The 17,635-nt window shown below is 40.9% G+C and overlaps 1 protein-coding gene across 5 annotated transcripts in view; it reads right to left on the reverse strand.

Annotated features, from left to right (window-relative positions):
- aopep (aminopeptidase O (putative)) overlaps window positions 1-17,635 on the reverse strand; it is a 75,776-nt gene that overhangs the window by 25,170 nt on the left and 32,971 nt on the right. For 3 of the 5 annotated variants that reach the window (XM_077560421.1, XM_077560420.1, XM_077560423.1), the window contains 6 exons: window positions 15,628-15,730; window positions 14,254-14,361; window positions 13,757-13,800; window positions 10,354-10,414; window positions 5,467-5,529; window positions 4,566-4,646 (listed from right to left, as the gene is read on the reverse strand). In XM_077560421.1, coding sequence (XP_077416547.1) covers window positions 4,566-4,646; window positions 5,467-5,529; window positions 10,354-10,414; window positions 13,757-13,800; window positions 14,254-14,361; window positions 15,628-15,730 — 460 coding nt within the window. Of the gene's footprint in view, window positions 1-4,565; window positions 4,759-5,466; window positions 5,530-10,353; window positions 10,415-13,756; window positions 13,801-14,253; window positions 14,362-15,627; window positions 15,731-17,635 lie in introns of all 5 variants that reach the window. The other 2 variants (XR_013293352.1, XM_077560422.1) reach the window with 1 other exon arrangement.

The raw sequence follows: 17,635 nt of genomic DNA on the forward strand, positions 1-17,635 counted from the left end.
GGCGTGCGAGACTATCCATTTCATCCATAGGTACATGTAGAATAATAAATACAGTAAAGAAATGGTGTATAATACAATATTCGGCCGGTTGGGTCTCAAACTATCAAGCGATCACGAGCTCCAAAGCCATAAACTGATTTATTGTGTGTGTGTGTGTGTTAAAGCAAATGTGTGTGGATCACTCGCACAGGCAGTTGCTAGTACAAGAATTTTTCGCGTTTAGCAAGAGACACGAGGTGCATTCAAAGATACAAACCCCACCAGCCTCGGGACCGCCAAGACAGTCACGCAGCCCTTTCACTTTCATTCCATTTTCACTTTTTCATTCCTGTCTTGAATTTACACAATTTTGTACAAAATCAAACACAAGCTAAATAACTGCAACCAGATGCATGTTTCGAGGTACGTAATTGAAGCAGCTTCAATCTTTATGAGAGGTGGGGAACCTCCAGCCCATGGGCCATTATATGGCCTGCGAGAGTTTTTGATCCGGCCTGCCAGGCAATTCACAAAACAAATAAAACCTCAGAGAAACTGTTGCTAAAATTGCCAAAACATTGTAACCCACGATAAAACACAATATATAACATTTGTTCATTGCATCATATTATATTTCATAAGTTTCGAATGGCCCTCTGAGGACTTCATAAAAAATATGATATGGCGAAATACATCCCTGAACATCATATAGTGCTTCACTTTTCATGCATTTTCCAGTAAAGTCGTAAGAACCACTAGCTTAATTTCCCTCACTGGGTTCATAAAGGATACAGGGGGTCTTCATTTAATGACAGAATTCCGTTCCTATGGCAACGTAATCCGAATTTGTAGTCATCAGACCGTGCAAATAGTCTATTACTAACCTACAATAACAAAGTAGTAAGTCAGAATTACAGTAAATAAGAACACCTTTACAGACCTCAAACAGTTGTATGTTGGACCAGAATGTAAACAGAGGACCTATTAACAGTGATTCCTGACCACATTAGACGTGCCATGGGAAATAATTAACCAATTTCACTTAGTTGGTCTATATTATTATCATCTATAAATAACTCATGTAACTTTGTTAATGTTAATCTATGCCTGCCTAGCGACATCCAGTCCAAGTTCTTTCCCACTAGATGGCTGAAGGTACAATTGACCTGTGCATCAACCTGTTGCCAATTATACAACGGCACGTGTTCAACTAAGCAGGCCCACATTTCCCGCAAAGAATATTACATGCGAGTAAATTGAGACAAGATCATTATTTCATTACACTTTTGTGTGGCACGTTTGTGTGTCATGACTTTTTTTTTTTCCCCAATTATGTGGCTAAGAAACACATAACTGCTTATTTCCATCGCCTTCTCCTACCTGTTGCTTTCCGTTTTCTCTCCCCCTGACCATTGTGCTCTCAATAACATTCAAACAACAGGCTGGTGGGGAGAGATGCATAGAGGAGGGGGCCGAGGTGAAATTGGACTATTAGCGTTTGAAGTACATGAAGGAGTACTATAAAGTACACCTGGTCCATCCATGGGGCAATCTGCACACACATCAACAAAGGGAGGAGCGAGCCTGGACGCAGGGGAGAGGGGTGAATGGAGAGGGGAGGTAAAAAAAAAAAAAAAAAAGGTGGCGGTGGAGGGGTCACTTCGTGTTTCCTTTCACCGTGGCTTTTATGGTGTAACTTCAAACGCTGACCTCCCCCCTCCCTCGCGCTCCCTCGCTCCATCCGTCCAACCACTCGTCCCCTCCCTCCCTCTTTCTCACTATTGTGTACAGCCAAGTAGACAGCAATTGGCCATTCTTCCATGAGGTGGATTATGTCACCCCCCACTTCACTCCATCTTTCCCTCCCCTCCACCTCCAACAGGAAGAGGTCCTTTTGCTGCCACTTTTGTGCACGAGTGTGTGCCTTGTAAATATACCAGACGGTAGTTTCAGGTGCTTGAAAAAGGGGATGGGGGGGGGGGGGGTCTCTACAGGCATGTGCGTGCCCCTGGATAAAAGAAAGGAAAAGAGTGCACTAATCTAGATCTTGAAAAGAAATCATGTCTGGGCTTGAGTACGTGGTGGATTACAGGTACGTGCACAACTATAACTAGAAAGTCAAAACGTTATCAGTTCTGTAAAGTGGAAGCGCTAATGTCCAAAACAATATGTGAGGGGACGCTGCTTCGAAACAATGATTTCCCATAGGATATAATGAAAACCAAACAATCTGTTTAAGTGTCAAAACATCTGCATTTTTGGAACCTTGTGTTCTCACTAACATTCTTAACTGTCAGGGAAGTGTAAAAATGAGCTAAGTGATAACATTAAGATGTCAAATCGACCCTCTTTCTGAACTTTAAATGCTCTTCATGTGTTGAGCCAATTTGTCGTGCAAGCATAATACGAGTGCTTAACTTTGATCAAGCAGTTTACATGCATAACGACACTCAGCCCAAATTTAAGCATTCTCCATTTATGCAATCAAAGTTGGATTGGATGTCTCTCTTCCCCAATCTGCTTTTAGAACAGTTGGGGCTGACAATCATACATGTTTAACTGGATCAGTTAAGATGGCAAGTACTTATGAGTGTGGTTTTTGATTGTGTTGCGTAAGTGAGTGGCTCACAGCCCAGCTTCTTCTATTTCCTTTTCCACGACTACTTTTTCTTCTTCTTCATATTTTCCAGCAGGCTGTAAGGAAAGGGGTACTGTGCTGCCTCTCACAGGTCAATCTTGGTACTATAATAGACACCTGGTTAGGGGGAGACTTGCAGCTGGTGGTGGCGGCGATATCATTAATTTAGATAACATGATGAAGGTTACACTGACTAGTCGACACTATTCTGCAATGTTGACTGGTTGCTAATCGTGTTTTTTGGATAGAGGAAGAGGCAGAGCCACTAGAAATTAGTCTGTCACTTAAACAGATTTAAATGGTCTTCAATGTCTGACTTGATGAGGAAGAACCAGTAAAGGGTAAAAAGTCCTTCTCAAGCAGGATTTGAAACAAATTTAGGCCCACACTGTCAAAGCGGAAGCAGAGTGGGGAATTATTTCGCCGCACACAAAGACATCCGTGATTACTGTATGTGCAAACACTGCAAATTCTCACCATGCAGATTGCAAAATTTCCACAGCTGGGGTGGGTCCAAAACGAGAACAGGTTTTCCCGTTTTGCCACCTTGTGCAAATTTTACCTGGCTGTCCCAGCAGCAAGGATTTTTTTTTTCTGGATGGAAATACCATCACGTGACAGCAGACGAGCCTTCGACCAGCCCACATTTCTGCTCTTATGATGAACACATTTGTGTATGTTCTTGCGTAAATCCCTATTATGTGTGCTGTGTTGGACATCTCGAGCGCAGTGTTGATTACAAAAACGTTTGAGCCAAGGCACACATTTGCAAAAAATCTCACGAATCACCAGCAAATAAAAGTGTCACAAAAAGTGGATGCACATTATATATTTATTTATAATTATGTACCGTCTGCCATCTAGTGGAATTGCATGTCATTGTCCTGCCTGCCACTATACGTCACTGGCATAGATAGTTGAACAAAGATTCTTTATTTGTAGTAAAGACATAATTTTTCAACCAATTAGGAGAAATTGGATAATTTTCTGATGCACATTGGTTGGAAATTCCTGATCTAGATTACACTACAGACACACTTCGTGATATATGAGGTTTTTTACATATGAAAAATAATTTAAGTACTTTACTGTATAGTACTTTACATATAATGCTGCATATATTAACCTTAAGTCTTAAAGTTTGACTCTATCCATTGCACATTATTTCACAAGTGTACTGTACAGGCTTGCGTGAGCATGACAGCAGTTCTCCAAATTCTGAGGTTTGTGTGACTTATGGAGCATATTTTTGCTGACTTAAGAGGATCCGCTGTATCACATTAAATGCCCTTACTCCTGCACAAAATAATAAGTAACAAAAAAATAAACAGGCAGGGTTTGTCAAGTGCTCCATACAATCCAGAAGCACACAGAGGGTGATATATAAACGACGCGCTACTCTGGCTAATGACTCCCGGCCCCCTGCGTGGCTCTCGGATCAGCGTGCGTCCATTAATGATGCAGGCGTATGTGCGCGTTTGTGTGTCAATTAGAGGGTGGAAGGGATTAGCCATCTCTGGGGATCCCTAATTAACGCCACACACGCGCACACACACTTGAAGGAGTATTTATTTTATTTTTTGGAGGTGTGTACTATATAATGGGTGACATAAAGGCCACTATGACAAGAAGTACTGCAACAAATGAGACAGACCTTCAATGGCAGAATGTCACGGCCAAATTGTGTCCACTCTTCCCTCCCCCCTTTCCCATACACACACACACTGACCATGACCACATGCAGACTGAGTGGCATGTGATGTATACAAGTGCTTAACAGGTTAAATATGTGGGTAGAGGACACCACGTAAACATAGACAAGTGAGTTTTTCCTTGGAGCCTCAACACAAACAAAAGTCGACATTTCGTGATTAAAAAAATAATGCAAAAGAGCCAAGATGATGATAAACAGTAAAAGTTGTGTTAATGACAGTCAAGTGCTGCTTACCTTTTTGTGGTTCACCTTGGGCTGCGATCGCTTCCGCTTTCTGCCCTTCCCCTGATGACTGAGGAGAATCCATTTTGCAACCTGCAGGGAGGATGAGGCGGGTGGGTGGTGAGGAGGAGGGCAAAGAGAAGAAGGAGGGAAATGAGAGGCGTAATGAGGTGGAGAAAAACAGCAAAAAGTAGCGTTGAGTGAGCTATGAGAACAGGGGGTGTGGGGGGGGGGGTGAAAAATAAAAGGGAGAGGTGAGGGAGACAGTGAATGCACAACACTTAACCTGCGCGTGATGTCGCTGGAGTGGAAAGTCACACTGGGATTTATTTGAGAGAGTCGCTCAGTGAGCCACCAGCCTTGACTTAACATACAGTGCACAATCTCCCTCTCTCTCTCTCCTTTGCGCTCGCTCACTCGCTCTCTTTTTTGCAGACACACATTAATTCCAACCTCTCAGCGCTCCGTCACGCTCCATATATAACCCAGACAAACAGGCGACTGAGACAAAAGAGTTAATAGTGAAAGTACAGCCCGGAGCGCCCGCAAAACGGAACTGCATTACACAGTCCAAAAAGCAGTTTCTTCAGTGTGCACTTTGCTGTGGCTTCATCGGGAGTCATTTTCAAGTATCTGCCACAAAGGGTGAACTTAGCAGGAGGAATGGGGGGGGGGGGGGAATCATTTGGGAACCACACGGACGCTTTCTGGGCAATGTGATAGGAGGCACGGACTGAAAAGCAACAGATACACAAGCGGCGGGCGCTCCACTACAGGCTGGGAGACGGAAAGAAAACGAGAGGTGAAGATGAAAGATGCTATCGGACGTGGAAAAACACAAGAATGAAAAACAGGGAGAGTGCCAGTAATGGGAAATAGTTGAAAATAGAAGACAGGGAAAATAAAGACTTACCTCCTGCTTGACTTCCTCCACTAGCGTCGCCTCAGACCACACGGCGCTCCTTTCGTGCAGCCACTGGAAGAAGAAGAGCTGTGAGTGATTGGGACAGAGTGGAATGCTGTGTGGAGAGAGTGAGAGAGAGAGAAGGAGAGAGAGCAGGAAGGCGAGGGAGGAGGGGAGGGGAGGTGGGAGCGCAATCATTCGCTTCTTGGACAGAAACTCGCGACTTGACTCTTTGGAGGAGGAAGTGGATGAAAGGCGATATCTGACATCAGAAGGAATGATCGCATCAACCTACAAACACACATACGCACACACACACACACATAAACAAGCACAAACACACGCCACTTACTTTCTAACCTTATTAAGGCTTTCAGCAGAACTGATGCCAGAGTGATGTTGACCCCACATCAACGCATAAATAGGAGCACTCACAACCCGGACCTCCACCAAAGCTTAAACCCGCAAAAATCAATGAGTGAACAGCTATGATCTCTCGTTATTTAAAAAGAAAATATATTAGTCAAATAAACCGGATCAGGCTTGATGCTAGAGTTTCCATTTTAAATTTAAGTACCAGCCCCCCACAAAAAAGGCGGATTTTGCTTCAGATTAACATTTTGAATTTAATCCAGCTCATATCCAATTTCATCAACACAAATATTTGCAGTATTTATGAATAGAAATAATATAAACATTTTGGAATGTCAAATATATGCATATATATTTTTTAAGAAATTATTTTAAACATAGGTCTTTATTTTTTACGTTAATAAGAATGAGCAGAAATATGTATATATTTTTAAGTATTTGTAATGTGATCCTCGTTTTATTGAATGTCACTATAACCTAATGCAGGTGTGTCAAACATATGGCTTGCAGGCCAGAACTGGCCTATTGGCAGTTCAATCCGGTCCGTGAGATACATTAATTTCATTTTTTCAAAAAAATTTAATAATGTTGCTAATTTTGTCTACTGGAGGTCATGTTAACGACAACCAATTACCACCTGAATACATTGAAGAAATGCTGATTGAACAAAAAGCCAGTATGGTTCTGAGGTCTGCGGATTCTGGTAAATTAGTGGAGCCCTGAGTTCAAAACAAACATGGTGAAGCGGCATTTAACTGTTATGTTGCATATTGCAAATGCAATAAGCTGCCAGCAGGTGGTGGGTGCACAAAATAAATAGATCAATTATTTGGGGGAAGCCAGCAACTAAGTAAGACATGCTTATTTATTTTTAACTCATAAACAAAAATTAATAATGGAATGTATTTTGGATAAGACTGTAAAGGACTCTGCACTTGGCTCCCAAGCGCAAGTGGTAATGTCCCTAAAGTAAAGTTGAAGGTGAGTACCGACTTCGTTACACCACTTAATGTGAAAATATTCCTTGTAACAGTGTCTGTACAAACTGTGACAAACCCATGCCAATGAAAACAAAACCTCAATGGCAGAAGTCATCAAATATGCCCCTTACACACACATGTTTCCACACACACCAGTCGTGATTCAGCCTGTAGTATCTCCATTGGCCACATACAAAGTTCAATACTATGCGTGCACGCCTCAATGTGTTTGACACAAAGCTACTCCAGCAGAAATAGCGTGGCAGGCAAAGATGGAGAGCGGCTCACAGAGGAAGTTATCAGAGTGGGCTGCGGAGAAGCCAGTGAGTGCTGAGGCAGTAAATTGGCATTGTGTAACGGGATACCGCACATAGCTCTTTTTGCTGCCTTGATCCCCGTTGCCATTCCACGAATAGCAAGGCTTTTGTCTACCTCCCTGCCAGTCCCCCCACCGCCCCTGTCTGTGTAGTGTCTCCTCCAGTCAATCAATATTATCTGGATTTACACCTCTCAGCCATCATCGCATCTTTCTCAGCTCACTTAAGCCTTTTTTTTTTTTTAACTATAAAACGATCAGTTTCACGGTGTGCTACAAATAAGAGTCACATCATTGTTTTCACTGGGAATATATGGAGTTGAAATATATTTTCTCAGGTTTGCAGGTGAGCTGGACTTTGGGTACGAGGGAGTGTCCAGGTTGTGTACATGGACATAGATCCATCCGAGTGATGCACTTTGTTACCTTATAGGTATGAATGATGTAATTCATGTGTTTATGTATAAGGTTTGTCCATGCCTAATTGTTTAAGTGTTAGAGTAATAGAGCAATAATGATGACATGTTGAATCGGTAAGATTACCGAATGAACAATACTGAGCTCAGAAAAAAAAAGGGAAAACAGTAAAGCACAACAGGCACACTCATGCAGAAGCTGCTGTCAGCCACAGCTTACACCCGGACACTCACACTTAGACTTGTGGATGTCACATACTACTCCACCAGGCCGCACATCTTAAAGGCAAGTTGTTGTTTTTAACAAGTTTAAATGTGTTTGATGTGTGTAGGATGGGGTAAAACTATTAAAATAAATAAATAAATAAAATTATATGGTTTCTCCATATGGCGGATTCTCCTCTGTTGCGAACGAGAGCATGTGTTTCACTGAACATGAATCGCAAATAACCGTTAATATTGTTCCAAAAAGTAAAGGACTCCGAGAAGCAGGCAGCTTCAAGTGTCTAACATAAAAAGCTTGCATTATTTCATCTAGATTCAAAATTCTTCTGACAGGAAATACGTAAGACTATCAAAAAATGTTTTTATTACATCAGCCAGTTACACTGTAAGCAGTGGCAAAAGATAAAAACCCAAGTATGAACCAGCTAACGTTGGCTGAACGAGCAACCCTTGTGAATCGTGGGCCATGTCTTTATTTAAACAAAGTACCGCAGCCTACATGCATCCTCCCAAAGAGACTGCTTAGTCATCTGTTGATGTGTCCAAAATAAGCCGGAACTTGGCTTTCCATTCTCCTTCTCTCGCTGTGGGACAGTGAAATGTCATTGTTTAATATTTCCTGCCTTTCCACAACTCTTGCCTCTGTGGAGAACCCCGTGGACGCAGGGCAAACAGGAGCTAGTCAGAAAACGCCTTTCTTTCTTTCTTTTTTTCTTTCCTTCTAACAGAATGTTTGTGTCCCGTGTATTTGTAAAAGGTTTGGATCGATGAGGCTGATCTGATTAGGCGGTGACTGGCACATCAAACGCAAGAAAAAAGCCCTCTGCTGCAAACCAATCAGGTACGACAAAACAGAAGTCTGCTTCCCGCTCTATGAGAACGCCCCCACCCCTCACAACCTGAAGGCTCCTGTTACATCATCTCCAAAATGAAGGCTCCCACCCAGATGGCAACGCAAACATGCATATACTGCTGATTAAGCTCAGTCATCATGATGGGGGGAAAAAAAAGACAATTGAATATGCAGCGAACGAGGATGGATTATGGAGTGAGATAGCTAAAAATAACGCTTAGTCATGAATGTGTCCTTTTTAAGTGTCGCCGCTAATCTAAGAGATGCATTTCATCAATACCGTCATCCAAGTCGGAACCCCAACTTTTGTCATTTAAACTACAGGCAGTTGGATTTAGATGACCGTCCATTGGAACCGTGCGTGACTTCATTTGTTGTTGATGAATGGAGCCACTCAATGTTGATTCCCCCACAAGGATGATTGATAGGTGCAATATTCACCACATGCTTGATGATGTCACAGCCCCCAGTAAACACAAAGTGACCATCAAATAGTAAATAAAAGGGTAATAAGACAAGAATTGCTCCACTGATTGACCAAAAAATTATTTAGGATTACCTTGAATAATAACAACCGTAATCAATCCACTGAGCACTTCATTTAGTGCAATTGAAGGTGATCCATTACAAGAGCTGTGTCGAAAATTTTGCTTTTAAGACATGTTGCATATTGTTTTAGTGATGAATGAATCACCATTTTGGGAGCCTGAAATGCCTCCAAAATTTTTTGGCCATTATTTCTTGATTTCCAATGAATTTGACCATCTGTCTGTTTTTGCTACTTTTAGCCTATTTCATGTCATTGGGGGCCTTTTCGGATAATCGACCCCCCCCCCACCCGTCTTTTTGACTATACTTGTCCCTCTCATCACATTTGTTACAATTATTGTCAATTTCTTGTCCTTTTCAGCTATTTTGGAAAGTCTCTACTGTTGTTTTTGTGAGTAATAATAATAATAATAATAATACTTCCTGTTCAGCACACAAAACTTGAGATTGTTGGCCTCTGCATGCATTTGCCATGCAGCCCAATAAATGCTTAATGACAGGCATGTGATTTTCTGCGTCTCATAATTGGAAGGAGCAAGAACATTGGCCATGTTGACATCTCAGATAATGTTATAACTTTTTTTTTTAAACATTATGCATAAAAACTGAATGAACTTCTGCTGACAAAAAGATCCCTCTTTTTTTTTGGACCATTTCTCCTCTTTAGTTTTGCATTTTAGTCTATTTTTGATTGATCTCGGGCCATTTGGGGTCTTTGCGGCTTGTTCAGCCAGCTTTTTGACTTGTTCTCACTTTTGTGCCTTAATTTTTTTCTTATTCTTGTCAATGCTGATTTTCTTCTTCTGCATTCAACTTGTTTTTCTCGTCTTTCTCGTCACAAATCTAAAACTTTTTTTCTTGTCACAATACGGGTGGGACCAGGTGTACGAAAAAAAAAAAAAATCCATAAACTGCTACCTGTTCAGTGCACACAGGCTGAGATTGTTGACCTTGGCATGTGTTTGCCATGCATCGTAATATATGGTTCATAAAACGCATGTGACTAGCTGCTTTTCATATAATTGGAAGGAGCGAGAACATAAGTGGAGTGATTTATGTGAGGCGACAATGAAACATTACATGTGTGGTGCAGACGCAGTCTAACCACAATGATCCATTTAAAAGTTAGACATAATAATACTAAAGTGATTAAAAAAAGGAAGAAATGAAAACAGACAATCTCACCTTGGGAATTCTTGGTCGATCCAGCCAGTCGGCATAAATAGTATCGAGCGTTAGGCCTTTTCTAGAACACAATGGCACGAGTGTTAGTATTTTCCCTATTATTATTGAGGCAATGACTGTTATTGCCCAAAACACTCAATGAAGTCAAGTCTCTGGGAATACTATTAGGTTAACAGCAGATTTGGGATTTACGCCAACACCTTAAACAAAACCTGGGGCACACCCACAGAGGCATACCGAGACAATGAAGTGAATTTGAATGTATGCCGGCAGAGTAAACAGGAGGCACGTGCAGCCTAGGAAGTCACAGCACACACGCTGCGACCTCAATGCTTAATAAACAGAAACGTGCACGCAAACATTCCGAGAGTGTTTGTAATTGTGCAAGTACACAAAGTACACACAAAGGATCATGGTAAATAGAACATATTTCCGCATCATTATTCCTCGTCTGGGCTTGAGGGGAATTCCACACTTGGCTAGGCGGACTCATTTATAGCACATTAATGTGTGTCGAAGAAGCCGTGAAATAAGTTATTCTCTAATTAAACCTTTATGTCAAACCTTTTCGAGGTGAAAATATGCAAAATTCTGTCCTATGCACAATAATGAAACAATGCTAAACTTTTACTTAACTTGGAAATCATAACCTATATTAAAAGCACTCTTCCTTGAAAGATCCCTAAGCATATGTCCTATTGCGATGGCATCTCTTCTCCCCATTAGATTGAGGTCAGGGCTCTGGCTGGGTCGTTCCAAAACCTACATTTTTGCCTGATCAAGTCATTATTTGGTAAATGTCATGCTGAAGGGTGAAATTCCTTTCAACCTCATCTATCCAGCAGACATCTGAAGCTTTAGGTTCAAAACATTTCTGTATAGAGAAAAAAGAACCTCCGGTCACATTTATTTTTATCGTACAGGGAGTGACCATTTCTCAGAGCAGCAGGATTTAACTAATTGTTTTTCAACAGTCAAATGTCACCAATTTTCACTGGTCCGCCTTTAATGGCCAGCCCTTGTGAGCAGCAAATTGTGCGAGGTTGTCGCTCACTGTGGTTTAGGTTTTTAAGACTTCTGCTAAACATTTCTTAAAAATGTCCCCGATGTTTAGGCTCAATGGGGGGAGACAACTCGTGCAAGGGCCTGGCGGAGAACCCGCACTGTTCCATCATCTCTGACGCCAGCAGAGGCCGTGGTGTCTCGTAATTGCAGGCTAGCGGTTAGCTTAACTAGCAGCTGAGCGTTCTTTGAAGTTTTTTCACGGATGCATGCTAGTGGTGAAAGGAAAAAAAACGCACGAGAAAAGATGCAATCTTTTGAGTTTTATCGTCACTAAGTGAAAACTTATAGATGAAACACTTCAATGTAGATACCTAATGAGTATCAGCAAACAATTGGATCCACCTCCAACAAGTGTAATATTCATGAAAATTTTGAATAAATGGTTAAACAGATAGAATCCACTATTTGTGAGGCAGTTACAAATTCCATTCTTATTGCAACACAGCAGCAAGTCCACTGCTTGTGTCAGACAAGCATTTATCTAACTAAAGGCCTCATCTCTCAAATAAATGCCACACTTCAACAGGGTATGCGTGGAAAAATAAATGCCTGATGCTCTTTTCAGTAGCTTAAAAAAAAGGCCCATGCCTACTATTTGAAGAATGTGTCGGAAATATTGCAAAATATTGAGGCTGAATACCAGTAGCGTGCTCGACAAATGGTTAGCACATCTGCCTTACAGTTTTGAGGTTTTGGGTTTGAGTCTTTGCCCTTTCAAAGACGAATCTAAATTGTCCAAAGGTGTGAATGTGAGTGTTGATCGTCGACAGTGGACCCTGCCTTTCGCTCAAAGTCAATCGAGATAGGTTCCAGCTCTCCCACGATCCTAATGAGGATAATCAGTATAGTAAACAGATGAATATAAATTATTCTTCATGAGAACAGCCAGTTGTTTTCATGTATATAAACAGCGATTGCCGCTGTTAATCAACTTGTCTTTTGGATAGACTCACTGCATTTTCAGTAGTAATCAGTGACTTATTTTAATGTGTGTGTTCCCCCCCCCCCCCCCGCTTCAATTTATGTTCCGCTCTTTATTTTTATGTTTGGATGGTTTAGTGATGTACGCCGCAGGGAACGCCTGTAACACGAATGCAGCGAGTGCCCACTCACATCCCCCTATGTGGCTCTTCTGGTGGGCTGTTTACTGGAAGAGGCATCAGGCCCAAATATTGACCATCCCCAACTTCCTCTGTTTAATTCAATCAATCTCTCCTCGTCAGGCAGGCACATGGGAGAGACAGACCAAAAAAACAACAATGCCGGGAGCAGACAGAACGGTGCTGAAGGCCGGAGAGGCGAGCGCCACTAGCAGACGGATGCAAGTAAGCGGGGCCAGACGAGGAAGAGAGAGACGGGCAGTGGGAGAGGTTAATGAGGCAATCATGAGAAATAGAGAATTGAGTGATTAAGCCAGCGCCGGAGAGGAGGCTGAAAATTAGAGAGGAGGAGAGCGGGAGGAGCGCTTGTCCTTTTACACTTCAGTTAATACTGGAGTGGATGAGACTTGAGCTTACAAGGATTGATGTTGGGGCCCAGCCTTCACTGAGCGGAATCGATGAGAATCAAGGCCAAATCCGGCCAGACTCTCCTGACGCTAAGTTCTGCTCCAAATCATAACAAGTTCTCAAGAAAATGCATACACGCACTGTACACAAATGCTATAAGAATTATGGTATGTGCTTTTTTCAGAAATGCGTGCATTTTTGACTAACACTGGCAGAGCGCTAAAGACCCAAATGGGTTCATTTGGGTCACCCAAAATACAATTCTGCCAGCTATTTTATCGATAATCAAGCGCACATTTTCCTGGCAAAACACTTTTGATTTATCAAAACACCCACTCACTGCAGTGCTTGTCCTCAGTCTTACCCAATGACTTTAGCCAAGAGGAGGAACGGTACACCCTGGAATGGTCATCAGCCAATCACAGGGCACATATAAACGAACATTCAAACTCACATTCACATTTATAAACAATGTAGAGTCTTCAATTAAGCTAACGTGCATTTTTTTTAAATGCATACAAAGTTGCCAGAAATATATATATTTTTTAAAGCATTTGTATATATCAATCATATCATGATATACGTATTTTAGTCTCTCTGGGTCCTGTGGAGGAACCAAATTTCCATTCGGGTCTGAAAAAGTTTGTGAATTAGACAATGTTGAGGTGTGATATAATATTATAGCAGACGAGAACCTATTTTGTTGAAGCCAGAATTCTGCCAACCAGTACCTAAGCCCAGCCTAAGTAGACACATAAAGTCTTGTGTCCCTGAGTCAATTATTCATGAATCTAAGCATTCCCCATAAGCACTTGATGCGGAGTACATACCTCGCAAGGTCAGGAAAGGTAGAAAGCAGCATTTGCAGGAAATCCTGTCAAACAATGATCGATAGAAATGGAGGCATTAGAGGAAGTGTGTAACAGAGTGTGTAAGATCTTAGTTAGGTGTCTGATGCCAAACTGTTTATATTAGACCCATTACTTAGTGGAAAGACAACAGCGGCCAGGTGGAATATATCACACAGGCATTCACACAGGTGTGGTTGCTCAGACACCAGTTGAATAAACACATGTCGCTAAGCTGACGCATGATCATCAATTTGGGGAAAAAAACATTGTAACACTGTGGCAGTCAAGCTTAGAACGCATCAGCATGCAATTAATTTATGGAAATAACACTGCGCCGGGGAGGACGGGTCACATTAAACCAAATTCAAATCGGAGCCGAGATTTGATTAACAAGCGCGGAGGAAGCTGCGAGCCACCATGGAGATTCCCAATTAACGCCATCGAGTGGAAATTAGGTCCTTAAACTGGAGGCTCACCTGAGATAGAATGAGCTGCCCGTGGTATTTCTTCACAAATAATCTGAAGAAGTGAATAAATTGCTGCTCTCCCACTTGACTGGCCAAGAACATGAGGAGGAAGTAGCCCTAAAAGAGATGCAAGAAGCAAATAATAACACGTATTTATTGGTAATGGTAATGGATATTTTAATTGTTCAGCACCTTGAGTTGCATTTTAATGTATGAAAGGTTCTATATAAATAAAGTTTGATTTGATTTGATAATGTACGCATTAGAATAATTCAACGTGATTTTATGACAGAGATGATAGTGGTCGGGGTTATTTATTTACCCGACGGGCAAATTTAAGAGGAGTGTATTGGGAAGAAGGTGTCTGTTGGGGGGTGGCTTAATATGGTCAACCCGATTTATTTTATTTTTTTTACATTAAACATATTGTTATATTCCATATGATGTCAAGTGAAACTGGAGTTTAAAAGAAATTGGAGAGAAACAGCAAAAAACAAGGCATCAATTACAGGGATGGCCACTATAAGTAAATAAATAAATAAATAAAAATCAACAGCATGAAACTGATCACAAGATGTACAAACCCTTTTATGAGACTACAAAAAAAGACATGATATAGAAGCAGTAACAATTCCCAAAGTATGGCTGGTGGGCCATTATTGGTTTGTTTACATTTCCAGAGGTTGAAAATCATACAACCAATACATACTGTATGTCAATGACTGTAAAATAGAAACCTCATATGTCCACATTTGATCAAGTTCAATCCATTTATTTTCAAACATTTTTTTTTATTTTTACAAATTGATACGCTTCGTCAGTCCCCAAGTAGTTTTTTATTTATTTACTTTTTTAAACATTTTTGGTAACCAATCTAAAGTGTTGAAAATGGCTTTCTTTAACAATGCAAATATTGATGGTTCAACAAACATGCTGTTTTACTTTAAGGTCCATTGTCTGAAAAGGCTTGAGCAACACTGACTGAGGCCATAATAATATCACGTTCATAAACATTAACTTCAGACAACAAATGGTTTAAGTTACTAAATCATATTATCATATTAAAATGACAATAAGCACCCGGAATTTAACTCACACTGGAAATGGCAGGACTGATTGAGAAGAATCACTTTCCACAGATGATAAGAGAGAATTTGAACCCCCGGAAGCAGTTAAAGCTATGCTAGCCAAGAGTTCGTTCACCCATCTCCAAGCCAGACTCGCATGCGCCAAGAAAATATACTGTCCAGTGGCGTGATAACAAAATAAGGATAATTTTTTTCCCCCATTGAGCAGTAAAAGCTTGATGCTGTCATTTTTGGTGACCGCATCTTAGTTCAACTAGTTTTCCAATCATTCTGTCTTATTTTCCAATGATTTCACCTTGAGGTAGTGGACTTGCAGGAAGGATTTTTCTGGGTTGAGGGCATGTTTTACTGTGGAGGAGCCAGACTCGCTGACCTGGCCTGTTTTGTCCATGTTGGGTCTGCAGAAGGAAAAACAGAGCAGACAAACAATCCACTTTGCAATGAATACAACAACCACACTAGCGAGATATGGACTTATACCAGAAATGTGTGGGGCAGAAAAAAACGACACAGTTTCTCCAGGGTAAAAATACAATGTCAGCAGCATTAAATTCAACGACTCAGCTCGTCTTTTCAGTGGTTAACACCTTGCTGCCACGCTTTGCCCCAGGCACCCTGCAAATTCATAAAAGCACGCTATACTGTGTTCATATGACCTCATAGCAATGCGCTGCTTGCATTTTACTGCCCGTGACTCACCGGAGGAACATATAACACAAGAAATCCACCCCGTGAGCATGAACAGGAGAAGCTAGTGCCGGACTTCCCTGTTACACAGATACAAATCATTCCTTGGACCCCCGTAAAAACCATAAACAAACTCCTACAAACCCGATAAATCCCAGGCAAACAGGTGAGTGACGTGGGACGCTGTGCAATGATAGTTCCAGTTAGCCTGTATTGATCCGGCTGAGCAGATTAACTCAGTGTGCCAATAGGAAGGCCTTGAAGGATGGCCCCGCTGACAAATCGATGCGGCAGGCGCCTGGCCCACCAATCAATACGCCCCCTCATCACCAGCTACCACTTTTCCACCTCGTGACAGGGATGTCAAATAACACACGGGCAGACGCGGGAGTCCAAAAACATGTGTCTTAAGTCACATGGTTGCTACACACGAAACCCAGGCTCCGGGTATCTGGTTATAGTTAAGTGATTTCTAATTTAGAAAAAAAAAAAAGAATCAGTTAATGATCAAGTGTTTGTATGGATTTGTTTTGAAAATAATTTGTGACATAGGAAAACTACTAAAGAAACTGTTTTTGTTTACTATCTGGCATCGTATCCGCCTCAATATCTTCTGAAACAACCCATTAAGGCAGTCAACTGGCTGGTCCCTGCAGTAGTGATGGCAAAATGCAATCCATTTCTTAAAGACATACACATCATATTACACCTATTGAAATGATCAATGATGACATAGCAATTCCATTGAAGATGAAACAAACAATAATATATTCTGTCTACTGTATGTTTTGTTTATGTTTGTTCTGCAACCACTTTTGGAAGCCAATTAGTTACCCTCTGAAATATGCCACCTGGTTCAACTATATAAATTCCCCGAAACTTCACAACATTAAAAACGGACAAATTGATGTCAACTCAATCTAGGCAGCCAACTAGTCAGTACTTTACCCTTAGTTGGAAGTCAATATGTCCTAAGCACATTACCCCAGTGATACAGCCTAAATTCTTAAACAAAAAAACAATACTTTGATTTATTCTGGGTTTTTTTTTCATTCAGATTTATCCTACAACCAGTTAAGTCAACAAAATTAGTCGGGATTTTTTTCCACTAGCGCTTACTACAAAGTAGTGAAATATGCCACCTGCATCAATAATTAACAACTACATAACAACGCCAAAAATATATTGTTGAAATATCACAACAAACAAAAATTGACAAATTCATTGCAACACATTTAGGCTGCAAACTAGTTGGCGTACCCTTAATTGCCACTCATTATGTCTTTAAAATAATATAACCCAATTTATATGACATAAAATCAACATTGATTTATTCTTTTTTTTATTTTTTATATATCACTTTATATGGCAAAAGCCGCAATGAGTTGGGCCTTTACCATATGCTCACTACCGTGAAGGAGTGAAATATGCCTGAGGGAACAATCAGACATAAAAACAAACAGTTAAAAATTAAATAAAAGTTGAAATAATAAATCAAACCATAAAGACAGTAAATAAAATAAAATCACTAAAAACAATACCAAGACGCATGTTCAGTCGAATGCCAAAGAATAAAAGTGTTTAAGACGCGTTTTAAAAAATGGACAGAGATGCCA

Source organism: Vanacampus margaritifer, chromosome 3 (genome assembly GCF_051991255.1).
Source record: "Vanacampus margaritifer isolate UIUO_Vmar chromosome 3, RoL_Vmar_1.0, whole genome shotgun sequence".
NCBI lineage: Eukaryota > Metazoa > Chordata > Actinopteri > Syngnathiformes > Syngnathidae > Vanacampus > Vanacampus margaritifer.